We start from the raw sequence: 26,614 nt of genomic DNA, 5'->3' as shown, positions 1-26,614 counted from the left end.
TTGTCATCTTCTCAATTAAAATGAAGAAGGGGACCCTTGAAATTCCACTTCCAGGACTTGCACATTTTAACTGGTCATAGTATAATTGATTTTATCAAAGATAGAAAGTAAATGCTCATTATCAAATAGTCAAACAATCCATCAGAACACAAAAAAGAAAGTCAAAATGATTTGAAATCCCAGCCTATAAAATAAGTATTATAGTTATGCATGTGCATATGTTTATATCTAAGCATATAAAAATGTAACCACATGATATTTTGCAAATTTCTTATCAATGATTCATTAATGTGCCATGAGAATTTCCAAGTAACCAATTTATATTTGTTTTAGCACTTATTTATTTCCAGGAAGATTAGACCTGAGCTAACATCTGCTGCCAATCCTCCTCTTTTTGCTGAGGAAGACTGGCCCTGAGCTAACATCCATGCCCATCTTCCTCCACTTTATATGTGGGATGCCTGCCACAGCATGGGTTGACAAGTAGTGTGTAGACCTGCACCCAGGATCCGAACCGGCGAACCCTGGGCTGCCGAAGTGGAATGTGCGCACTTAACTGCTGGCCCGTTTCAGCACTTTTTATCCCTCAAAGAAACCCATTACTTAGTTACCGTAGTTTATTTAAAAAGGTATAGATCCAAATTTAATAGAAACCTGCATGATGAAGAGAGTCCATAAACAACTGAGGTCAACAGAAAAGCAGTAACACTAGTGATTGATCAGATTCACAAACGGCAGACCTGGGTGGCGGTGGTGGTGGTTTTGGGCAGACTCCAGAGAAAATCAGGTCAGCGTGTGAAGAGCTAAGTCACTCCATGTAGAAACTAGAGACAGAGGCTCTCACTCTGTGGTACGTGTGCTATTCTCTCATTGACCTGCATTTCACCATCCATTGGCTGAATCCACTTTTCCTATTTTTGTGTTGGAATTGGGAGTTTCAGTGTTGTGAACTGAAGGAGAAAGCGTTCACGTTTTCATTCTTTTCAAGGTGGTCCCCGTGGGCTGTGACTCCTGACGACACTCTGCCCAGTGGCCCGGGGCCTTAGACCCCTCCACCCACGCCCTCCTGTGCAGAGCGCACCTTGCCCGCCCCCCTTTGCCCGAGGCGTCTCCTCATGACTTTCCTCCTGTGTGAACTAGTCCAGGTAAACCAGCCACCAGCCACAGGGCATGTGGTGTGAGAGAGCACAGTTCACACCCGTTCTCTCCATTCAAAGTCTCCAATCGAGAAGCTGGAATCAGACTTCCTGGAAACAGAGGCTGTCTTTCTCTGCTGCTCCCTCCTCCTCTCAGAGACCAGGGCCGAGCGCACCCGCCCCCATTCTGGGCCAGCAGCTGCTGTCCCTCCCCCACCCGAGTCCCTCTGACCCCGAAGGAGCTGCCTGACTTCCCCACATGTGCCACCAGACACAGGAAGGAAGGCCACACGCTCTGTGTTGGTGTGTGTGAGTGTTTGTGTGTGTGTTGTGCATATGTGTACAAGTGTGAATGTGTGAGCACTGGGTGAATGAGTGAATGTGAGTGTTGTATATGTGTGCAAGTGTACGTGTGAGTGTGTGAGCACTGAGTGAGTGTGAGCATGTCTGTTAGTGTGCAAGTGTGTGAGCACTGGGTGAGTGTGAGCATGTCTGTTAGTGTGTAAGTGTGTGAGCACTGAGTGAGTGTGAGCATGCATGTTAGTGTGTGTGTGAGCACTGGGTGAGTGTGTGAGTGTGTCAAACAAGCATGAGCCTCACTCCTCTCCAGGGTCCTGGATCTGGGCTTTCAGTGGAGCACAAGTTGACACGAATGGAGATGTGGACTCTGCACGCACAGGGAGGAGGGCCCTCTGTGGGCTGCTGTGTGACTGCTGCCCTGGCGAGGACAGTGGGGCCCTGGGTGCGAGAGGCAGCAGGGGGCGTGTGGACCATACATTTCCACTAAGCGGAGGGCACCTGGGGTCTGGGCAGTTCCTCAAACACGACATTTGAGAAACGGTTAAGAACTAGAGAATTTTAACCTGGAAAAAGGAGTGTTCAGAAAATCATATAAAGTCACAAATGTTTAAATATTTGAAGTGTCAGAGTCGGCCAGGGGGTGGAAGTGTGCTCAGTTCAGTCGTGGAGAGTGGACACAGACCAAGAGTGGACGTCGATACGTCAGAGTTGCCAGCAGTGACCAAGACAGAACGACAGGGACGGGATTTACACCCCGCCTGCAACAAACACGCGAAAAGGATGAAACATGTGAAATGACAGCTTGTTTCTGAGACACTGGCCGTGAGGCAAGGGCGGATGGTAACTGCTACGAGACGGAAAGCAAACAAGATACGTCATGTGGTTGTCCCAGGGGCCTCTCCAGGTGGTGAGGAAGGAAGGGCGGGCACCCCACAGAGCCACAGGACACCCCAGGTGAGGAGACGGAGCTGAGGGCTGAGGGCGACCGAGGCAGCTCGTGTGACAGGATGGATGATTGGAGAGGACGGAGCTGCTCAGGGGTCTGAGGGGGCCCTGGGCCGTCGGCAGAGTCCTGGTCCTCATGTGGTGTGAGGAAACCACCCACGACCAGTGAGAGGACCGCCCGGGAGGACCAGAAGGGACAGTAGCCAGAGCTGACACAGGGCTGGGGGTGCCTGTCCACCAACCAAGAGGATGCCCCCACCACCCAGAGGCCACTCAGGGTGGTCTTGCCTCCACCTGGAAAACGGCCACCCCAAGACCCTGTGCTGTTCAGCCCCAGACCCTCACCACTGAGAAGTGAGACAGGAACTCCCATGGGAACACAGACTGCACAACAGAAAGGGCAGGATCCAAATGTGTGGCCGCCATGGATCGTCACCAGCTTGCAAAGAAGCAGAACGCAGCCAAAACCGGGGAAAAATAACCAACAACGGCCCAGAGCTGACAGGTCCCCCTCAGCAGACAGGCGGTTCCTGTAAATTAACAACTGTAAGCGGAGACTGGAAGATATAAAAAAGGCATCGACTGAGTTTCTAGACGTGAAAGCACAGTGTTGACATGAAAATATGCTGAATGGAATTCACAGATGACTAGAGGCTGCAGAAAAGATCAGAGAACGTGACGTTTCTTCATGAACCACGGGGCCCATGGGCTGTAGGGACGGCTCCACGTGGACAGCTGGACGTGTGTTTAAAGTTCCTGAAGGAGGAAACGGGGTAAAAGAAGAAACAATTGAATACATCGTGGCCTAAACTTCTCCAAATTTGATAAAAGTTGGAAACCCACAGATACAAGAATTCTGATGTTCCCCAGGCAAAATGAATGAATGAAGAGACATTCTGTTTATAGAGCCTGGCTTTCCCGCCCTGGGGACACAGGAGTTCCTTCTTGTCGCGTCACTTCTCTTCTCCTCCATCGTGAGCTGCGCTCCACCCAGCTCCGCCGCCATCACCCTCATTCCTTCCCCAGCACTAACCCAGCCTGTCCCCTCAGGCAGGGCCAGCCTTTGCTGTCCTGGGGAACTTGGGACGAGGCTCGGGTGTCCCACTCTCAAGGCCACCCAACCCAGCAGGGTGGCAGTGGGAACAGAGCCCTGACCACAGGGGCCCCTGGTTTCCTGCATTTGATGATCACCATCTGTTTTGTTCCATGACACATTATTCACCTATTTCCACCCACGGGCAATTGCAGCCACATCAGCCGTGTTTGCTCTGGATGAAGGAGCTGGTGGGCACACAGGAACAGCATTCAGGAGCATGTGCCTTCTGCCCAGATGCTGCCATTTGAAAGAAGCTGCTTTATACAATTATAGATGCAATTTTCTTAACTTTCCATGGGAAATATAACTATCTTACTTGCTATGAACAGCAGGAGCGGTGGGGAGAGAAAGGGAGAGAGAGACAGAGACAGAGAGAGAGACAGGGGCCGTCTCCCACTGCATCTCTTCTCTGGCCCTCCCTCCCATCTCGAGGGTGGGAGTCGGGGAACCAACCTCACCTGTCCAGGATGCCGCAGGCGTCTATCTGCAGGTGGCTGAAATTCCCGAGCGCCCCCCGCTGCACTGAAATCAGGTCCACCTCTTGGGCGTTAATGGAGACGAGTCTCAGACAGCCCTGGAATCCGCTGAGAGACCCCTCACATTCAGGCCCGGAGCCGGGGCGGAGGCAGCCTACATGTTCAGACGCAGGAAAAAGAGAAAGAGAGCGTCAGGACATGAAGCTGACTGTATCCACTCCGTTCAAGGACGCCTGGCGCTCAGAGGCTCCTTCCTCTGGAGGAGAAGTCCTTTCTGCTCATTCGGGAGGGTGGAGAGCGAAAGTGAGGTGGGCGGGTGTGAACTAACACTGGGGTCAGGAACATCAAAGAGACGAAGGCACATTATGATCTAAGATTCTGACTGAACTCAAATCAGGATCCCCTTCTGAAGCATGCTAGAAAGATCTAACTCTTTTTAGCATCATGCATCGTACGCGTGAAAAATTTAAATGTACATTGATTTAAAATTGTAAATGAAATAACAGATCGTTTTATTATATGTAGACATTGCTGAAATTACGGTGTTTGAAAAACGGTATTAAGTCAGAAGGTGACCAGGCACCTTGCACTCATCCAGAAACCACGCGAGGCCCGTGTGTGGAGTGCACACGCCCACAGGCTGGTTCAAGTGCGGATCCTAAAGACTCGCTTAGCAAACTAAGGAAAATATATCTGTATTTTATAGCACTCAGATTTGTATCAGGCGATTTTGTCAAACACAGAATCAAAAATTAAATGTCTACAGTGTCATCTTAATATCGTGAAAATAACCATCTACAGGAGAGCAAGCACAGCATCCAAAACATCATCCTGAAGGATGTGGATGAGAGAAGAAACCGGCATTTGATAATTTCTGGTGTCAGGCATCCCTGTTCCTTCAGTCACAGCCGCGACCCTCCAGGGCTCCCAGGCCATCCTGGGGCCACTCAGGGGCCTCTCCTCTCCCAGCCACCATGAGCTCCAGCACCCCAGCATCACGTGGAGGCCCATCTGTGCCCCCCGCTGCCCCGAGTCCTGCCACACGGATGTGGGAGCTGCTGCACCAGGAATGTGTAACCAGGCCCCTCAGTGCAGGGTGGGGACAGGGTGGCGCTCGGTGGTTGATGTCACTGTGCGGGCAGATCCAGCATGCGCTCAATTAACATTAAATTTTCCTGTGCAAACAGCACACGTGGGCACCCGTTTTAAGCATTCATATCATTTAACGCCAAACCTTCCCGTGCTCTTTTGATTTGAGACTTACTTTTACTCCACTTTTTCCTTACCTCCTAAAGTGATGCCTCATTAATCTCCACGCCTGGAGCATCATTTTTCCCGAATTACCAAGAAAAATTATTTAACAATTGTTTTTAAACTTAGAAAATCTTCCAGTTATTTAAATATGAGAACTTATCAAATTATATTACTATTTATAATGTTAGATTTGAGGTGTTATGATCATTTTAAGTTATTTTAACAAGTTGACATGTTATTTTAAGTATAGACTTCACCCACCAAATTTATGTGTCATTTTTTTACAAATAACTCCCTGTGGCCCTAAGTTAAATAGTCATAAATGTCACTAAACAGAGTGAGAATCACTGAGCATTTTAACTCTTGCACCAGCCGCGTAGGCTTCCTGCCTCGTAGTGTCTGTGATAGTTATGTGTCCAGTTAAGCTTCAAAAACAGTCATAACCCTCCAGTACTTTCTCTTCCCCATAAGCTACATTTACATGACAAATACAGGTGTGTTTCCAGCCCCTGGGAAGCACAGCGAGAGGCTCCATTCCAGCCCCAGGGGAAATGCGAAGTCACAGCACAAGGATCTGGTCAGCTTCCTTCACATTTTCCTATTTTAAGGGTGACACACGCAGCTCGAGTAGCGAGGCATCCGCTGAGGCTGACGGGCCACAGTCCTCAGTGCATCTCTGCACGCGAGTCTGCTCCACTTTCCGCCATTTAATATGTTAGGGCTAGAGGATATTAGTGTGGAAAAAATGGGGGGCAACCGTTATCTTCTTGAAATACTAACAGTTCTGCTGATCTCCCTTTCTCATGAAACGTATCCTTTAACGCTTCCAGAACAAGACAGATGCTGAAGCTTTGACAGCAGAGGCCATAGTAGCCATGGAGACCAGCCACACAGAGAAACTCCGCATGCACCTGGCAGAGGGCCTCGACAAAGAAGGACGCCAAGACACACGCAAGGTGCCGCTCAGCTTGCTGCCCTGTGATCAGAGGCAGGGGCAAGGAGCAGGGGTCCAGCCGAGCCCCTTGGTGGAGGCTCTGAATAGAAACATTTCTGAAGAAAACTAATCCTGATTGACAGGAGCTTATGCGGCACTGCCGGGGAGCAGCTGGCCGGCCCCGCTGGAGGCGGCAGGTGGCTTGTTGCCTGTGTCTTTGCACCAGGTTCCCCCAGCTGAGGGGGCAGCGGAGGAGGATGTGGTGCCCCCAGCCTGGCGTCCACCCAAAGCCACACACAGTGTGAAACGGAACAGCACAGAGACTCCACTGGAGGAAGGGGGTGGACGCCAGGCAGCCATAGATGGGCCTGACGGGATGGACGCAGGAAGTTGTGCCAGCGGACCATGCAGCTGCTGGAGCACACCCCACACGGGGAGCTCGGGCTGGGGGAGAAAAGTGAAGGGAACCAGCACCAGAAGAATTCCAACGTGGGGGCGGGCTGCTCTATTTCCTAAGCAGCAGCTTGAGAGCAGCGCGGGGCCAGAACAGACTAGCCACCCTGCTGGCCACCCTTGGGAGCCAGCCTGACATGCTCTGCCGTGTGCAGAGAAGACTCACAGACTATTTCCTTGACCCGAGAGTGGCGCCTGGACACTGAGGTGAGCCCACAGCAGGGGAGGAAGACGGACACACGGACGCAGGGCCTCTCTGAATCCGGGATGCCGCATACAGGAAGGTGAATGACTCAGCAGTAAGCTGCTAATAAACACGACTGGATGAACGGGATCCTGAGGATAAAGAGACTCGAACGTTTTAATGTAAATTTTACCTCCATAAAGCAGCTGAGAAAAGAGTAAAGTTCCTCACGTCTGCTGGAATCTTGGGGAACCAGCCACACATGATTTATTAGGAAAACGCCACGGCTGCCCCAGTGGGAGCAGGGCACGTGATCTTCGGGTCAATGGCAGAGGTGTCCCAGCCCCCCACTCACCTCCAAAGCGGTAGGTGTCCCCTGCGCCGGTCCCCACAGGCAGCGCGGCGTGGATGCTGGCGGCCCCGTCGTGGTCCAGGGTCACCCTGAGCTGATTCCTCTTCACCGTCAGGGAGACCGAATGCCACTGCCCGTCATTCAGTCCGACCCCTGGGGAGGTTAAAGTCAGGTAGAGACGCACCGCCTGGCCCCCCATCGCGCTGAAAACAGTCATGTGAATAGTGAGCCCAGCACATGCAGGAGCCCGAAGGAAGGGAGGGTGGAGAAGCTCCCCATCCTGCAGAGGGCGATGGTGCGGGGTCCCCTCCACCCCCGGTGCGGCCGGACAGCCCCCAGGGTCTAAGAGTGCCCATCGCCTGGCCCAGGCTGCCTTCCCGCTCCCATCTGTGTAATTTAACTTTTGGGGGGACATTCAGAAGAGCAGCTCCTTCCCAAATTCCAGGATGAATGCAAGAAAGCTTCATGCCGTCTGCTCCTGCTTCACAAACTTCGGATGAGGATCTGAGTCTCTACAGCGACCACTGTGACAGCCAGACCACCGTGCGCTGGGCCGTGTCAGAGGAAACCTCCGATGTTCCAACGTGTGGAAGCAAACACATTTGCAGACGCACAAGGGCTGCATCTGGCTCTGCTCTTCAGCATCTTCTGACACAGGGCCAGACACTCCACCCTGGACCGCAGGACGTGGCGCGTCCAGGCCGCTCTCGTCAGACGTAACTGCCACATGGGGGGCTGTGGATCCTGATGCCCCAGCAGGGAGCAGGGTTGTGTGTAGGGAGGGGCCGAGGGGAGGTGAGGCGGTGCCAGGCCCAGGGAGCAGGAGAGGGCTGAGGGGGCGTCCCCTGGGTGGGGGCTGTTCCAGGGCACCAGGCAGGTGCGTGGCAGATGTTTCAGCACCTCTGGCTGCTGCTCCGGACAAACGTGCTCACAGTCCTGATTCTCCCCACTGGCCAAAGGCCCCCCTCATCCCCATCAACAGGCCTGGGGACAGGGCAGGGCCTGAGCATGGGTGCGAGGATGCACAGCCATGTAGCTCTGGGGAGCAGAGGGGGGTGCTGCCTACAGGCAGCCTCACTCCTCAGTGCTACCAGATCCCCCAAATCTCATAGGAAACCAGGCATCAGGACTTTGCTGTCAAATCTCCTGATTTTTAAATGTTGGCTACTGCTTCAAAAGAAAAACGGAAAAGAAAAGGCTCTGTCAACCAAAACACAGGTGAGTTATCGCCCGGGACTGGCAGCGTCTGCAGCCCTGAGCGAGCGTGAGGCCAGCTGGAAAAGGCACTGTTCGCAACCCAGGAAACATGGAATCACACGCTGTCACGTTGTGGGTCCTCTTCGCTCCCCGCCGCGTCTGAAGTTCTTGTGGTTTGACACACACAAGGGTGGCAAAGATCTACAAGGCATTCTGTGGCATACAGAATTATTTTTGAGCTCTAGTTGGCTGGAGTAATATTTCTTAAAAATTTTAAATGAAAATTTTCAAAGCTGGCGACTATGTTGAAAACTTTACCCTATAATTCAAACATTTATGCAAATTGTGACTCAATTTTGCTCCATGCTCAACACAATTCAGCTTTGAATCCATGTCAGAATCTTAACACATATCAGATTCCAATTCAAATGTTAATAGCTGAGAAAAAAGCCACTCTGATTTAATAGAAATTTAACATGATTTCTTAGTTATTTAATTTATTATAATTAATAAATAAACACATTGTTCTCATTAAAGGACCACTATACTGAATTCTCACTGCTCTGCTTGAATTGCTACCTTGATGATCAAATGTCGGTCACGTGAACTGCAGGTCAGAGATCTTTGCCTAAGTGGAAGAAAATTGTCAAGTCATCTATAGATCATTTAATCTTTTAATCCTTTAATCTTCAGCTACAAAATTCACTTGCTTCACTAAATCTAGTAATCAATAAAAATTTCAGAAGAAACAGGAAAAACGAAAAGTGGGAATTGGTGGGAAAAGGTCGTCTTAAGCAGAGAGCAAAAGTATTTTATCCCATGTAAACGTGTTTGTTCTGCTTTTACACTCACGGATAATCTGTGTCACAGTAGCGATGACCACGATCACACTAACGCTTTGATGTTGTGTCCACACCTGTCACTACAGAGCACCTGCCCCCCAACTCCACAGCTTCTCCGGTCAGGAATCTGGGGGTGCTCAGCTGCTGCCTCTGGGTCACAGTTTTGCATGAGGTCCCCGCAGGGTGTGGCTGGGGCACCGTCTCATCTGACAGCTCAGCCGGGCAGGGTCCACTCCACCCTCACTCTCCTGGTTGTCAGCAGGAATCAGTTCCCCATGGACTGTCGGCTGAGGGTCTCTATTCCCTGGTGGACATTGGCTGGCGGCTGCCCTCGGTCCCTCACCATGGGGGCCTCCACGGGGAGACCCAGCATGGCTGCTGGCCTCCCTCAGAGGGCACGAGAGGAACATCCAAGATGGAGGCATCATCACTCCGTGTCCTGATCAAAGAAGTGACAGCCATCACTTTCATCACATTCTGTTCTTTGGTAGCAAAACACTGGATCCAGCTCATCCTGTAGGGAGAGGACTATGCAGGCCATGAACCTCAGGAGGCAGGATCCCTGGGGACCAGCTCAGGGGTGCCCCCCCAGAAGCCATGACTGAGTCTTGTGTTGGATATAAACATGAATATAAAGATTTGAAAATCAATTATCACGTGTAATTTTATTCCTAGCAACTTTTCAAATATTCATACCAGTTGATGGGTTAAAAATTACACTGGCTTCATGGTGCTCATTAAAGTAACATTGCGCCAGAGCAACTTTTTTTCTTAAGTATACTTTTTTTTTGGGTGAGGAAGATTAGCCCTGAGCTAACATCTGTTGCCAACCTTCCTCTTTTTTTTTCTTCTCCCCAAAGCCCCATAATACATAGTTGTATATCCTAGCTGTATGTCCTCCTGGTTCTTCTATGTGGGACACTGCTACAGCATGGCTTGATGAGCGGTGTGTAGGTCTGTGCCCAGGATCTGAACCAGTGAACCCCAGGCTGCCAAAGCAGAGCACGTGAACATTAACCATACGCCACAGAGCCAGCTCCTGGCTCAACTTCTACTAGACGTTCACAGCCAATGCATGACTGAAACCTCTTGAGAGCACAGCAGGTTCATCACTGTAAAATGCATGAGAATAGCACACTGGCTATAAATTAACTTTGCTCTGACGCTAGTCTCCAAAGCCAGCCCGTTGTCAAGATCCTGAGTGTGCTTTCCTTCTGTCTTGTGCACCTACTTCTGTAGACTGACCCCGTTGTGAGCATTCATGAGAGGCCAAAGGACAGCCCTTTAAAGACAGTGAAGGGACAGAGTCTGGGAGCTCCCACATTTCCAGTGATGGGTGAAGCAAAACAGAACTACATTGCAGGGTTGTGTATGGAAATGGGGGTGCCTGTCCTTCTTTGTGTTTAGCTTCAAATTTTATTGCTCTTGGCAGAGATTCCCTGACAGAGAAAGACTCGGTCCACTTCCAGTCACTTAAACATCAGAGGTCAATGATTAGACGGGGCTCGACTTTGCTCTAAATCAGCGAAGACCTGACACAGCTCCCTGGTCAAGAACCCTGCATCCCACATGGACATGGGTGCGTCCTCACCAGATGCAGCCCCCTGGAGTGGACGTCATGTGCAGGACTCCATCAGAGACCCTTTAGTGACATCATTTCTGACCATGCAAATGACACGGTGGTGCTCAAACGTGGTGGCAAGTCCCCAGGCGGCCAGCACTCCCAGGTCCTAGGAAGGGCATTCCTCCCCAGATGGAGCGCTCAGCGGTAAGTTGTATGACGGAAGAGCTCGTGGAGAAGGCACTGAGGTTGCCCTGTGCAGCGTGAGCCTCTCTGAACACTGGCTTCCCTCTGCAGAGCCTCTCCCGAATGGAGACGCCCAGGTCCCAGAGCCTGCAGAAGGGAGCCAGACTGGCTGGGCCATTTCACCCCTGGAGGGCCCCTGACAGCCTTCCTCACTGGTTCCAGGGCCGTGCTTTCATGGTCCCCGCCATCACCATGCTCGGATCGGATCTCGGGTCTCCAGGGTGCTGCTTTCTGAGAGTGTGACCCCCTCAGTGGGGCCCCCACAGCCCTGGCTGCGGTTTGGCTGCTGTGTGGTCAATGTGCCCCCTCTTCCCTCCTCCCCTTTGCCCTGGTGACACCCAGACCTGATGCCAACTTGCAAACCCCAGGAGCAGAACACGCCCACAGCCCTACGTTCTCTCCTCTCCCTCCTGTTCTCCATCCAAAAACGATCAGCCATCACTTACTGTAACTAAGAACGTTAGCCTGCATCTCAGAAGCCTTATCAGAGCTTTTGTCCAACACAAATAGCTCCTTACTGGACAGTGGGAGTGGAGACTAAGAGAAAGGAGGGTGTCTGCCCGGGAAGGTGACATTTCCTCTGACTGTGACAGCCACGTGGAGCTCAGGCGCCATTTACAGACGAACCACTGGGCTCGGGAGGCTGAGTTCTCCAGCCAGACGGTGTGGACACGGCTCCATGGCTAACAAGGGCTGAGCTGCGATGCTGTCACCCTCGTCACCAAAGACCAAGAACAGTGTCACTTGCTGTCACATCTTATGGCAGAGCAAACACACCAGAAGTTGCCAGATGTGGAAAAGGCGATGTGAGCCATGGTGTCTGGTTGTGAAGTGCTACTGGGGGAAGGGACGGAGCAGGGGGGTCAGGAAACAGGGTGAGGAGGGGCTTCCTCAGGCGACCCCTCCCCCGGTGGCTGGTCTGGGGGACAGGCAGGCCGGGCGTCCCTGTTCAGGCCACTTTGGGCACTAAGCTGGTTTTACGTGACTATAAACAAGGAGCCGGTGTTCGAGGACAGGACTCAGCTATCTGGACGTGGGGACGGCATGTCTTAGGGACGTGAGGAACCGTTTTAAAAACTTGTACACTTTGTGGGAAACATTCTGTGGGTTCTGGGACGCGCTGTGTGGGCTGCGACTGGGGGCGGCATTACCTGCAGTGACGTCACTCTGGGCTTGTCCTGGAGATGAGGACAGACCCAGCCTGAGGGTCCCATCATGGAGAGCGAGAACGAGCCCCCCGGAGCCTTGATGGGGCCGGCTGGACAGCAGGAGGCCCGCGCTGTTCCACGTCCGGAACTGGAAGCTGACGGTGGCCCCGTCCTGCCCCAGGGTGCCTGGCAGCTCCAGGTGGCTCCCGGAGCTCAGAAAGGTGATGGGCACGGGCTGCGGCCGAGAGCAGGAGAAGGAGATGGTCCCCTGAGAACAAAGGAGAGGAGATCTGAGGAGGCTCCACTGCCCATCACAGTGGCCGGGCCCTGGGAGGGGGTTGTGCTGTCACCAGGTGTCTCCCTGGGGCCCTTCCCAGACCAGCATCCTGCCTCCAGCCAGGATGGCGTCTGCCTGATGCTGACCAGCATGAGCACCCCCAGCGCTCTCCAGCCTCTGCCCGCATCCGCCCCCAGACATACCAGCTGCACCAGCTCCCTGGTGACAGCAACGTGGCCACGCCTGTTTCTCACCCCGAGTCCCGGGGACCTCGCTTTACACACGTCTGGATCAACAGCCGGGACAAAGCCTGGTGTCTCAGGGGAGATGCCCAAAGGCCCCAAAAGACACCTGAGCCTCAGGCCACTGGCTCAGCCCTTTGTGACAAAGTTTACCTCTCAGGAGGGGACTCGGTTAACACTCATGACAGTGGCCTTCTAACCAGAATGAAATGCTAGTTAATCTCTAGTAATGACAGGACAGCTCGGAGAGGTTACAACTGGCCCCAATCACCCGGCTATTAGGAGGTGTGTCCGGGATTCTGGCCTCTCATGTAAAGTCACCCACGTTCAGATCTTTATCATCTCCCTGTAAATCATAGAAAATACCACCACAGCTCATCGACAACAGGTGTGTGTCTAAACTCCCATGGCAAATGCTTTCTTCCAAAGGTCTCAGACACCTCGGCATTCAAGACGAGGACTCGGGTCCTCTGTGGGTGGTCAGCACCCGCTCCAGCTCACGGTGGATGCTCATCGCTAACAGAACTGGTCTCTGGACAGTAAGATATCGCCACCCAGGGAAGCACATGCTGAGACTTCATCCTGGTGGTATAATTTCACCAAAAACATGTTTCTTCATCTCATATAAAAACAAATAACTGTGAGCCACGGGTGCCTTGGTCCGTGTCTACTTCTCAGGTGGGGAGGCTGTGAGGTTAATAAGCGCCATGCTTGACCTGATGCCCCGTTTAGGGAGGCCCCACTCCCCTCAGTGGAGCTGGCGCCTCTCCCGCCCGATTGCCCCGCGTGGACTCTTACCGCGACGAGAATCTGTGGTCCGTGCCGCTTAGCCAAATCGATGATGTCCTCTCCGTTAAAATTAATGTTTTCTAAACATCCGTCGAAGTTTTTTCTTTGAAAGGTCACTGATTTTCCAGGTGCTAGAATCCCTCCAAAGCTGATCTTAGAAAGAAAAATGGCATCAACGGTATTCTTCAGTGGTTTTCTGATAAGTTGCTGAGAACATCTGTGACTCATAGGTGTAGCCGGAAGTCACAGGGATGCCAATTCTGCATAACTGCGTAGAGCTGTGCTGGTTAATTTTAGATGAAATTCTAAGAAACAGATTCTGAAAGTTTACAGGAGGCTGCTCCCCAGCACAGTAGAGCATCTTCATCAATAACTGGGGAGGCTGCGTAAGTTAGCCTCCAACCGGGAAACTGAGGGCGAGGGGGGCGCTGACTTTCCTGATGGGGCGACAGGTGCAGGTGGACCAGGACTCAGGGTCCCTGGAGCAGAACACCAGGCCCGCTGGGTCCCGTCTGCTCCTGCGTCACCAGCCCCGTGTGGATCCCTCCTTCCCTCCTACACCTTCCTGTGCTTTCCCTTCAGAGCTGGGGAAGCCGCGTCCGCCCAGGATGGACCCTCTCCAACGCTGGCAGGTGCACGGCCTGAGAACCAGTGGCCTGGCCTTAGGTGGGAGACGTGGGGATGCAGCCCACTCTCCAGAGTCCCCACAGGACCAGGCTGAGTGGCCCTGAGAGTTGTTGCCTGACTCCGCCGTGCCACCACGTGCCCCCCTGTCCTGCTGTCCCGTCCCCTCACTGCTTTTCCCAAGGCCACATCTTTAGTGTCCCAGAGAGCTGGTCTGCGCAGCCGCCCCTTCAGTAACGTCACTATTGGATTAACTGATCTCCTTGGAAACGTGACAGATCTGACTGTGGCACATCCCTGATGAGGGGAACACCCCACCTTTACGTCCACGGATCCGTGCAAAACCAAACCTGGGCAAAAACCTAAAATGATTTTCTAGTTAATGTACATCTCTGGCTGGAATATACAGTCATCTGTTTATAAAATATCATGGTGTTGTCTTTGTGGCACATTGAGAGTTTAGGGTGATAAGATTATGGATGATGCAAAAGAGGGTCAGAAGTGCCCGTTTTCTGTATCAGTCACGTCCATTTATACCAAAAGGGCATAGAAACAGTTTTTAGTTTTTGATAGTTCATGAACTTGAAAATGTTTTACAAAAATGGCATGAAAATGTTATATCTTAGTGCAATTTAGATATCTATGTGCAAAGGGCTGGAAATATGTCAGGTGCTTTTAAAAACTGAGTGATAGGACGGTGCATGTGAATCTGTTGTGATGCACTGGCCCGGAGTGCACGACCCGCCCCTCAGGTCTGCACAGGAACCAGTCCCGCTCGCTGTGGCAGGAGGAAGCTCCCCCTAGTTTGGGTTAAAAGCTGAAGTGTGCTTCCTCGGCTCCCCCTGAACATCAACCTTGCAGGCCCCAGGCTGCAAAGCTCTTCCACAGCAAGGACAGCTCACCTTTACCCCAGACCTCAACTACCAGGAAAAGGCATCTCTGTGCATCTGGGCCCAAGTCACATTTAAATCCCTCATTAACCCCGTGACAACTGACTGGGACTCCGCACCTCAGGATCCAGGTCCTCCTGGCTCAGGTCTCCCCACACCCGGAACTGCTGTGAGCGCCCGTCCACTGTGAGGTTCACGAGCTGGTGGGAGTGCTCAAAGAGGACTGAGTGCCACTGCTGGTCATCCAGGAGGCTGCCCAGCGCACCACCAGGGCCAGAGGGCGACAGGGGTGAGCTGTCACCTGGGCACAGGAGAACGGGCATCATTAGGTCCCACTAGAAACCAAGCTCTCTTCAGCAAGCTGCTGCAGCTGACCCTGGACCCCATGTCCTTCCCACCCATCCCAGCTCCCTCCCTAGATGCCGTGTCCCTCCCACCCATCCCAGCTCCATCCCTGGATGCCGTGTCCCTCCCACCCATCCCAGCTCCATCCCCAGACCCTGTGTCCCTCCCACCCATCCCAGCTCCCTCCCCAGACCCTGTGTCCCTCCCACCCATCCCAGCTCCCTCCCTGGATGCTGTGTCCCTCCCACCCATCCCAGCTCCCTCCCTGGATGCCGTGTCCCTCCCACCCATCCCAGCTCCCTCCCCAGACCCTGTGTCCCTCCCACCCATCCCAGCTCCCTCCCTGGACCCCGTGTCCTTCCCACCCATCCCAGCTCCATCCCCGGACCCTGTGTCCCTCCCACCCATCCCGGCTCCCTCCCTAGACACCGTGTCCCTCCCTCCATCCCAGCTCCCTCCCTGGACATGTGTCCCTCTCACCCATCCCAGCTCCATCCTTGGCCATCTCTTTTCATTATCAAGGCCTTTTGCCTGTTTTCCTTGGAAACACTGTCTTTGCTATGAACTCATTAGGGCCACCGCTTTCTTGACTTATATTAGGGTGGGCCAGAGGTTCTCAATGGGGTAACCTTGTTCCCCAGGGACACTGAACATGTCTGGAGACATTTTGATGCTCACATTGGGGTGTGAGTGCTACCGGCCTCTAGTGTGTAGAGGGTTGGGATGCTGCTTAACTTCCTACTACGCACTGGACGGCCACCCAGAGAATCCTCTGGTCCAAGGCATCAGTAGTGCCGAGGTTGAGAAACCCTGGGATGCAGTGAAGTAGCTCTATCTGAAGGATACAGAGAGCCCCAAGGATCACCTGCCAGTGCAATTATTACATTACAACACACTTTTATGTGAAAACACAGGATACGTGAGGACAGGCTTTCATCTGTAATGATGCTACAAGACTGGGTGCAAAAATACTTCCATATCATTGATAACCAGGCGATCAGATGGTGGAGCTCCCCGCCTGGTGCTCTTACCTGAACCGACGAGCAGGAAGAGTGTCCCCTTTACCAATGCCAGGGTGACGCTGTCTCCCCCTCTTCCCTCTCTGTGGAGCAGAACCCCATCACTCTGCATGGTTTTAAATTTCAAAGAGATGACGTCTTTTGCCGAACTGCTGGTATTTTTAACAAATCTGTAGAGCAGGGAACTTTTTCCATCAAAATCAATCACCTGGGACCCTGCAGAAAAGATGGCACACGTTGTACCAGGCGCCAGCATGATTCTCATTAATACGTTTAGATGTGCAGAGCCTTGCACGCACACACAGAGCCACGAACGTGTACCCACACACATAGAGGCACATATGTGTGCATCCTTGCACACACAGACAGAGCCACAAACATATATCCACATACACATGGGCACATACGTGTGCATCCCTGCACTCACACGCACACACACAGCAAATTTCCGGCCCACCCATCAGATGACACATGATTTCTCCCAGCAGGCGTTGGTGTATTAACAATATAACACTATTTGTTTTCAAAGTTCTCCTATGGAAATATTCCTGGACTCTGTTTTGTATGCCTGCTGTCCCTTCACATCGTGGGCGGTGTCCACCATGTGGCCTCTCAGACGCTCCTGTCTGAGCAGCACCCTTGGAGACATTCTTGGTTTCCATACGCTGAGGAAGCTGACATCTCTCAGGTGACGGGCCTGCTGCTCCTGATGATGATGTGACTTCCCGTTCTCACACACGCTCCCTTTAAAGCCCTGTTTTCCGTGAGTGAAGGTCGTCCTGCAGAGATGCTGGCTCTTGCGACTCCTTCGCTCCCCTCTGTCCACCACGGGTGCTAACGGGCACCTGATCTCACCTGGTCTCGGGGGCAGCTGCCTGGCCAGAGCATCAGGAGAGGGTGTCCTGGGGGCCAGGCCGGCTCCAAGAATCCCATCTGCCCGTCGGGGCGCACGTGTCCCGTCCCTCTGTAGAACACCCGTGCGCGGTCCACTTGCATGGAAGAGCAGGGCCCCGTCACCCAGAAGGCGCCCATTTAACGGGAAAGGCAGTTATACTGGAAAAACGCCTGTGGTCACAAGGACCCTCGGCCTCCTCGGAAGGGGAGGCCACAAAGGGCACGGCCACCGACTTGTGGGGAGCCCTGGGCGACGCTGCGGTAGAGCGTCGCAGACACAGAGGAGAGCTGCCCAGAGGGTTCCCAGGGGCACCCAGGGGTGGATCCAGGAGCACAGACTCAGCTTCCGGCCTCCATATCGCGCTGTGGGGGTCCCCAGTGTCCTGACCCCGCGAATGGGGACGGCTGCGGGCATTGAACTGTTGGGCTCATTTCTTCCAAGACAACACAATGCACTTACTCCCTCGCATGACTTATTTCTGACAAAGCCCCAAATGCTGGCAGTTGTGTACGTGGATGTACACGTCCTTTAAAGGGTCCATCCCATGCAAAATAAACCACAAATAACAACTCTTGCCCACCGCAGGAGGAGATCTTTCTAAAATCCATGTTTTATTTTCTTACATCTTGTTAATGAACTTAGAAATAATTTATTTACCAAGTGCACAAAGAATAAATCCTTCATTCTGTTTAAAAAGTATGTTATTTAGCCAATTATTCTTTCTGAGTGAAGTTGGATGAAAACACAGGACTCCGTGTCAAAAAACACAGTGCGTCCTATGATTATCAATGTGCAGCCAGACAGGAGAGCTGCCACAAGGCGCCCTTGTGAACCCTGCTGGAGCCACAGAGACTCGGTGACACTGGGCTCGCGTCCCCGAGGGGCAGGGACGATGGCCAGTGGTATTGACGCCCACGTGCAACTTGCTTTAGACAAAGTTGTGCTCCAACGAATGTGTCGCCCAGAGTAATTCACTGACCGTTTCTGCTCTCTCTGCAGTGACCTCAATGTTACTTTGTGTGGGCAAAGCTCATCTTCCCTATCACTGAATGAATGAATGAATGAACATTTCAACCAGTGGTGCCCACCCTCAGCACTCTGCCGTGGTCATGGACGAGGCCCGGCGCCCCGATGGCCGTTCCCCTGGATGTTGCTCCCTTGGGGTGGCTGCGAGCAGAGGCTGTCCCAATTCTGGTGCTGACACAGGAGGGGACGTCATTGATGACCATGACTGGTGGCCTGGGGGAGGATGGTTGTCTCTGACCTCTGTGTCCTTCCCTGACCCCTGAACACGGACTAGAAGCTCTCAGGGCAACAGGAAATCAGAGGCCCATTTTTATTCTGAAGATGGAATTTTGAAGCATCACTAAGCTGGTTGTAAACGTTGCAAAACATGAAGCCTGTGGCATAGACGGATTATACCATAAAGTTTCCTTTGTTCTTTCTTGCAGTTTCTCATTTAGTCATTCACCACGCCCATCTGTTTTATATTTGGCTGTTTTGTGCTTAATGGGCACATGAGTCGTCCACGGTGGTGATTTCTGTAGACAAGGTGAGAGGAGGGTCCCGGCCTCCACTCAGGACCCTCCGACTTGGGTGGTGACGGAGGAGGATTGCCGTCTTCTGCCTCCTTATGGGGCTCTCCTGTGGCAAGGACCATGCCCGTGTACACACACATAAACACGTACACACATGCACACGCACTCTCAGGAGAACTCACACATCACAGAGAGAGAATTATTTTCATGCATTATTAGCATGTATTTTCATTATTTTTTGAAACCAGAAAATCGTTTCAGTTTTAAGGGTTCCTCCAGGGTGACATGGCTGAGAACTAACCCAGAGTCCTCTGCCTGGAGGCCCCAGGTCACTGTGAGGACGTGAAGCCCTCTGTCCTCTGATCGGTCGCAATGCCCTGTTTCCAATTGGGGACACGTCCGTCCATCAGTCATCAGACTGGTGTTCATGAGGCCTCATGTCCCCACTGTCAGAGCGGCAGTGACGATGCCCAGACCCTCCCCTGGGGCTGTCCCTCGAATGCACGTGTCAAGGTCCGTAGGTAGCTCCACTGCCAGCTCGTATCTGCATTTGCACAGAAGCCCTCATGGGCTCAAGGGCTCTCGCCAGCCAGTGTCCGCTTGTGTCACAGAGATCTTACCAGCTCTCTTCTCCAACGGGAAGGGTTCCTCAGTGAGGCGGATATTTCTCCAGTGGGTGCTGTTTTATTTGCTCCTAATGTATCCTGAGTGGAAGTGGCTAATAGCGGAGCCAGCGGCAGTAGCAGGAAGGTCTGTGTGTGGCTCCCGCTCGCCCCTCCTTCTCAGCACAGAACACACCCTCCTGAAGGTAGAGAATTTCACAGCCCTGCTGGATTGTTGACACAGGATCGCAGGGTGAGATGACCCACCAGCGGTTCCCCTCAGGCAATCTGCGTTTAATCAGAGCATCCAGGCACCTGGAAGCTGCAGCATGTGGTCCACTCTGAGCCCCGCCCGACCCCTTCTGGCCTTAACGTCAGGCGGAGAGCTGATCTCCGAGGCTGCATGGAGGATGAGCAGACCCCTTCCTGGGTGGGCGCCTCTGCCCACCTCCTCCACACTCCGGATGATGCATTCCCTTATTCATCCATTTCCCTCCTGTGGACCAGTGGACCGGTACAACTCTGCCCCAGGATGTGCAGGTTGCCATGGGGACAGAGCAGGTTGCCATGGCAGCACATGGGCATGACACCAGCCCGGACAGGGGCGCCGGGAGTTATCAGCAAAGGAGGTGAATTGGGGCTGATTCAGAGGCAGTAGGCACAGCCCCAGAGGTGGGGGAAAGAAGCCAGGGCAATTATCCGTCCTCAGCGTTCAGTGTACAGTGTTCAAAGCTTGGATGCAATCTCAGTGTGACCCTCAGGGTGAAGGGTCGGTGCCCTGAGGGCAGGAGGAGCCACTGGAAACTCACAGCTGTGCAGTTGCGGCTTGTGTCCCTTCCTGTACGTATGTTACTCCTCAGGAGATGTGGTCTTAAAATAAACAGTGAAGGCTAAGCACGGCAGACACCAGAGACTGTCTGTGCAAAGGCCCTGAAGCCGCCAGAGACATGGTGGTGACTTTGGAGGGCTGAGATCGGTCATCCTGGCTGCAGGGGGGCAGCTCCTTCCTCTGCTGCCTGAGTGGGCGGGGGAGCAGACCTGAGGCAGGACCCAGAGAAACAGCCGGGGAATTAGCAAGTAATGCGGCTGCAGCGAAGGCCCCCTGCTGGGGACAAAGGCCAATGTGTTTGTTGGGTTGGCAGGTGGGCAGGCTCTTGCTCACTGCAGCCAAGGCAGCATTTCCAGGGGTCAAGAGATACCCCCGGGGCTGCCACGGTTATCTGGGACTCAACCCAAGGGTGAAGGACAAAGTGGGGTGGGTGGATTGAAAATGAACTGGAAGCTGGAACCCCGGGATCGACTGGGCTGGGGTGGCTCTGCTGTAACTGGGTCCAGTAACTGAGAAGGGAGGTCCCCTCCCTGAGAGGGGACTTGGGGCCCTAAACTGTGCTGGGGTCGGGGGCTAGAGGGAATGCTCAACTGTAGCCAAAGGAGGCGTCCCAGAGCAGTGGGGTGCTGAAGGCACAGGGGGACACTCATGTGCAAAGGGCCCGGGGGCCCTGGAAGGACGTCCTCCACCCAACAGAGGCGAGAGGAGCCTGTGCCTGGCGAGCCGTCCACTCCCAGCAAAGCAGACCCCCTCGACCAGCATGCCATCGGCTCCTCTGCATGCTGCTCGCGAGTCCCTGGCTGGTCCTCGGCCGGCTCGGTCCAGTTTTAGCAGGAACCCTGCTGCATCAGAGCGGAGAGAGCCCCGCCCCGAGGTGTCCTCTGGAGTCTCGTCCCCGCCCCTGCCTGTGGGCGGGAAGCCCGGCTTCCTCCCTGAGTTCGGGTGGAGAGCGAGTCCTGGATGAGGTCCCCCCATCGTCTCAGCCCACCCTGGAACCCACGAGCGCACGACCAGGGGACAGCCTCGCGCAGGAGGAGAGCGTGTGGGCGGGGACGTGGGGCTCGGGAGCCGCCGAGGCCAGACCAAGGGAGGCTCGTCCAGGGGCCACCGGCCCGCGGGGAGCAACACGGGTTTATGCCGACAGTGAGGTCCCAGCCTGGAAGCTGGGGGCGTGAGGGAGGGCTCGGCGGGGGGCGTGGCGCAGGATGACAGCGATGGGGACGCGGGGCGGGAGCAGGTGGGGCTCCTCGGAGGTCGAGGGGGACGCGCGGAGCAGGAGGCGGACTCCCCGCGATCACACAACGGAGCCGGGGCTGTGAAAGCGGAGCGTGAACAGCCAGGTCTCGCCCTGATGGGGATAAACAGGCAGCGTCTTCCTTTTCTGGGAGCAGATGCTGGGCTGTGTCCATCACAGTCATAGATGATCTGAGTTTTGACCCAGACCTTGTGTCCCCAGGAACTCGGTTTTGCTAAATCCGAGGGTGCTGCTGATCCCGTGGAAACAGCAGGGCCGCGCTCCCTCGGGGGCCGGGTCCAGCTCAGCTGACGTGGCTGCAGCTGATGGCAGGTCCTTATCGGAGCGCACGTCCCCCTCAGAAGGAGGAACTCAGGGAACTGGAGACCAGGGACATCCAGTGTCGGAGTCTCAGCCGTGAACACCTCCGAGATGAGGGTGTCCAGGGTGAGGGGACGGGTGGCGGAAGCGCTGGGTGAAAGGACCCTGAGACCACTGCCCTCAGGACCGTGCAGGGCAGGGGCATGGGGAGGGGCGGAGAGTGTCAGGAGGGACGGCGGCCTCGATGGCTCCCGCAAGGTCACCCTGTGGGGGTGACAGCGTCAGCCCCCAGTCTGACCCCTGAGCTCTGGGTGTCCCCCCGATGGACCCACACCAGACGCCTGTTCTACCCTGTTCACAGCTGCAAGCCCTCCTAGGCAGCTCCCTGGCCCAGGCTGTCCCCGTCACCCTTGTTCTGCATAATCCGTGTGTCATCTCCTTATTGTAAGGAAAATAGACCCACTTTCCACATCACATCCCTGCTGTAATTCTCTGCAAAGAACAAGTCCTGATGAGTGTGGACGTGATGAATGAGCGATCGAGGGACCAGGACGCTGCTCAACACAGCCCCACCTCTGGGAACCTCGGTGTACATGTGGCTGGGAGGTGAGAACCCGCCCACGTGGGCCAGTGGGGCTTGTGAAATAACTGGATAGAGAGAGACAGAGAGAGAGAGAGACAGGAGACAGAGAGAGAGAGACAGACAGACAGACAGAGACAGAGAGATAGAAAGACAGAAAAAGGAGAGAGGGGCCATGGCCATGAGCCCTGGGAACAGACCCTCAGCAAGAAGATCCAGGAAGCACGGCTGGGAGTTCTCCCTGGGTTCCTACGCCAACACGGGGTGGAGTCAATTATGCCTGGTAAAGACTTTAGGAAGAGCCCTTCTCTCTGCATCTTTGCAGGATGCGGCAGACCTGCAGGCGCCCACCCGCCGGCCCCGCACGTACTGTATGGACATCCGTAGGCCTCCACGCGCATCCCGATCCGACCGTCGGGGTTCCAGGAGGAAGGCAGGAAGCGCAGGTGCCTGGCCTCCACGGGCGGCCGCAGCCTGTGGTGCACCACGCTGTCCGCGTTGGAGTTCCCGGGGAAGCCCTGCAAGAGAGGGAGGCCTGAGTGCACCGGCCGGGGGCTCCTCGCTCCTCGGAGGGTTAAAGAGGCAGGAAAACCTGGAACCATCTCCTCACCAGCCACCAGGGTTTGCGGTCACAGAGCAAGAAGGACACCACCACCCACCCTCTTGGGGCCAGTCCACGGGCCCCCTGTGCTGATTCAAGCCTTTAAACGAAGTGGAACCTGGAGCCTCCTGCAGAGCTGGCGCTGAGAAGCCCTCACCACGGACACTTGGGTCCTGACCTCAGGGAGTAAAGATTCCCCCTCAACACACACTTGGGGGGCAAACACATGACAACGTCCGAGGGATCCACGCTGGGATCTACAGGTTCCAGCAGGAGAGTCCCTGAAGTTGCTGTATCAAACCCCTTTGATGGTGGACCAGGGGACCGGGTCTGGGAGATGAGATTTGCTGAGACCTCACGGCAGCTCTGGCTCGGCCTGTCCCTTCCCTTCCTGCTGCCCCATCAGGCCGGGCTGTGGGGACGAGGGGGCGAGGGGGCCGCTCTGTGCTGGCCTTAGGGGAGGGCAGCCCCAGGTCCCCAGCATGTGGAACCAGGTTCCTGCAGCCTCGAGCTTTTCCCAGGCTGTGTGCTCCGTGATCCTGGGACCTCCTTCAGCTCGGCTGTCACTCTCTGAGACGGGTCTTTGCTGAGCTCCGAGTCCCAGCAAGGTTCCCTGCCCTGTGTCTTCGCAGCCTCGTCCCCTGGGGCCTGTGTCGCTTGTCACCTCAGCTCTGAGCCGCTGCTCCTGGCCCCTGGCTCCACCCAGAGACTGTAGAGAAACAAGCCTGAGGCGCAGAGACCCCTGTTTCCTTGACAGAATGGACAGTTCAACGCTGTACGGTCTGGTGTCGGGGGGCAACCAGGGGCCTCGATCTTGAATCGTGTGCTCGGCTGCCTGGCCGGCAGTAGAGGGTGCTGGGTGCTGCTCATGTCACCTCCGGGGAGGAAGGCCTCCTGCCGGAGGGCCACAGTGAGCCCACAGCCGTGCTCCTCCTAACACGCTCTGGATGGAATTAGATTATTCTGAAAGATGTGTGGCATGAGGTCTGTAACCGGGTTTCACTATTGAAAAATGGAAGATAGGATGGCGCATCAGCTGCCGGCGAGTGTCCTCATCGGGCGTCTACACTTAATGTGGTGGCGGCTAATTCAGGAGGGAACATGGGGCTGGGGGTCAGGTTTGGGGGGGTGTGTGTATGTGAGATCTCCCCATCACATGAGGGCTGTGTCTCCCTAGGTCAGTGGTCTTAACCACCACGTGGGTCTGAATCACGTTGAGGGGCTTTCTCATGGCAGCTCCTGGGCGCTGCCTGGCAGGCTGTAGGAGGAAGGCCGAGTTCTAGCAAGAAGGTCCCGAGATCCTGGGAGTCTGGGTGTCTGGAGCTGCGGGTTGAGTTGGGGGGGAGTGCTGGCAGGGAGACCCTTGCTCTGACCAGAGCTTTGGCCATGTGGCAGGGACATGGCAGCCCCCAGGCTCAGGGTTATTACATCATTTTATATCACATTGTAAAGACTAAAGGCTACTTATTCATTGTATGAAGTCACAACCAACTTTCAGCCTTAAATTAACCTTATCAATTATGGTGTAAATAATTTGCTTTCAGCTAAATAAAAATAATAGTTTAGAGGAGAAAATAAAGATTTCAATTCTGCTCATGTTCATCAAAAAGCAGGAAAATACATTTTATAAGAATGCCTCATTGGTCTTTACCAGTTTTGTGTCTTTATTATAGAACACTAAGATCACTCTAAATGGTGCCTTTCAACTTACTATTTAGATCTTATTTAATAATACAAAATATAATACAATTATATAATTATAATATAAAAACTCTATTAAAATGGCATTAATTTACTGATGGGAATATAAACTGGTGCAGCCATTATGGAAAACAGTATGGAGATTTCTCAAAAAATTAAAAATAGAAATACCATAAGATCCAGCTGTCCCACTACTGGGTATTTATCCAAAGAACTTGAAATGAGCAATGCAAAGAGACTTATGCACCCGCATGTTCATTGCGGCATGATTCCCAATAGCCAAAACATGGAAGCAACCCAAGTGTCCACCAATGGATGAATGGATAAAGAAGATGTATATATACACAACAGAACACTGAGTCATAAAAAGACAAAATCGTGCCATTTGCAACAACATGGATGGACCTTGAGGGTATTATGTTAAGTGAAATAAGCCAGACAGAGAAAGACAAACACCGTACCATTTCACTCACATGGAGGATAAACAAACACATACTAAGGAGAACAGATTGGTTGTTATCAGAGGGAAAGGTGGCGGGGGAAGGGTGACGGGGACAAAGGGGCACATATTCATGGTGATGGATAAAAACGAGACTTTGGGCGGTGAACATGATGCAGTCTATACAGAAACTGAAATATGACAATGTTATAAGTCAATATGACCTCAATAAAATAGTAATTTTAAAAAAACCCCAAAATATAATGTCCTAGCTTTTCACATCTTGCAAATGGCATTGGACTGTGAAAAAATATAATGAAAAACTACCAGTATACCTGTGCACAGAGCAACAACAAAACAGCCCAAATTGAACATTAAAATTTAATGGTTAATGGACTGTGGGCCGTGCTGGGTTTTTCTGACTGCCTCCTCCCGATAGAGGTCAGGCCGCATGTTTTGAGCAAGAACACGGCCTGGTGACGGTGTGAGCCTCTTATTGTGACCCACCATGGACACGGCCTCAGTTATGCACTCCTGGTGACGTGAACTCTGATCACTTGGTGAGGAGAGTGACTCTTGCTTTTGCAGCTGGTTGATGAGACAGCCTGGTCCTCTGAGCTCGTGCGCGTATCCTGTCCCAGGAAACTTCTCGTGTGGTGGTTCAGTGCCCTCTGTGAACCTGGCTGAACTGGCCACCACACCGGGTTTAGGAAATGGAGATGCAATGTTGGCATTTCTTCAGATGAGTCCTTAATGCTCTTCTGTTTAGAAGAGCTTTCTCTCTGTTTCTTTTCTTTCACGATGCAGACGGTTCAACGGCTCCTTTGGACTGTGTTACCATTGTTGCCTTTTTGTCAAACTGTGCAAATCTGCTCAGGGGAGACCCCTCACCAACCCCATGAGCGTGCAGCCCTTCCTCCCAGCTCAACTGGAGCTCCTGCCTCTGCTTGTCATCAGCTCCTCTTCCAAGGAGCCCTGGTTCCTTTTAGGACCCAAGTTCTAGATTCTGTACCATCTGCTTTAATATTTCAGGAAGAGTAGCAGACAAGTATGCTATTTTGTAAACCTTCTGATATTTGTTAGCAAAATAAGTATTTAGTGCATTTGCACGTGTTTTAAATGTATTCGGATACCGTATGGTAATACAAGTCCTGCTTATGTGAATTTTAAGGAATTGCATTTTGTAGGTTACATACAACCATAACTATTTCCTTAAGCTGTCAGACAGAGCAATTGCTCTAACAGATAAAGAAATTTAATGGAACAGTCTCTGAGGAAGCTGGAGACGTCGTGATTGGGATGACTAGTATAACGGTCTTATCTGTTGTGCTAAATTAACGCTTATCTTTACAGAAACAAACACTAGATTCTATCCTGTTCATAGTGTCTCCAAACTTCGCTTTGAATCTTCCAAAATGACCTGGACGCTCACGGATATAGCAACTGTGGACGAGAGGACAGACACGAAGACCTATTCTTGCTTTATTTCCTCAAATCTGAAAGTCGGGTTTCTATACTTGTAGGAGCAAGTTTTCCCTTTGAAAATGCACCGCCTCAGGCAGCG

General features: G+C 53.1%; 1 protein-coding gene across 1 annotated transcript in view; it reads right to left on the bottom strand.

Moving 5' to 3' along the window:
* LOC106844898 (contactin-associated protein-like 4) overlaps positions 1-26,614 on the bottom strand; it is a 171,046-nt gene that overhangs the window by 63,968 nt on the left and 80,464 nt on the right. The window contains exons 4-10 of the mRNA XM_044751479.2: positions 22,680-22,827; positions 16,323-16,526; positions 15,066-15,247; positions 13,442-13,585; positions 12,128-12,392; positions 7,134-7,283; positions 3,936-4,107 (exon numbers count right to left, since the gene is read on the bottom strand). Of these exons, the coding sequence (XP_044607414.2) occupies positions 3,936-4,107; positions 7,134-7,283; positions 12,128-12,392; positions 13,442-13,585; positions 15,066-15,247; positions 16,323-16,526; positions 22,680-22,827 (1,265 nt within the window). The remainder of the gene's footprint in view (positions 1-3,935; positions 4,108-7,133; positions 7,284-12,127; positions 12,393-13,441; positions 13,586-15,065; positions 15,248-16,322; positions 16,527-22,679; positions 22,828-26,614) is intronic.

This window comes from Equus asinus, chromosome 19 (genome assembly GCF_041296235.1).
Source record: "Equus asinus isolate D_3611 breed Donkey chromosome 19, EquAss-T2T_v2, whole genome shotgun sequence".
Lineage (NCBI taxonomy): Eukaryota > Metazoa > Chordata > Mammalia > Perissodactyla > Equidae > Equus > Equus asinus.
The sequence above is the reverse complement of the archived record's forward strand: the minus strand, read 5'-3'. Positions and strand labels throughout refer to the sequence as shown.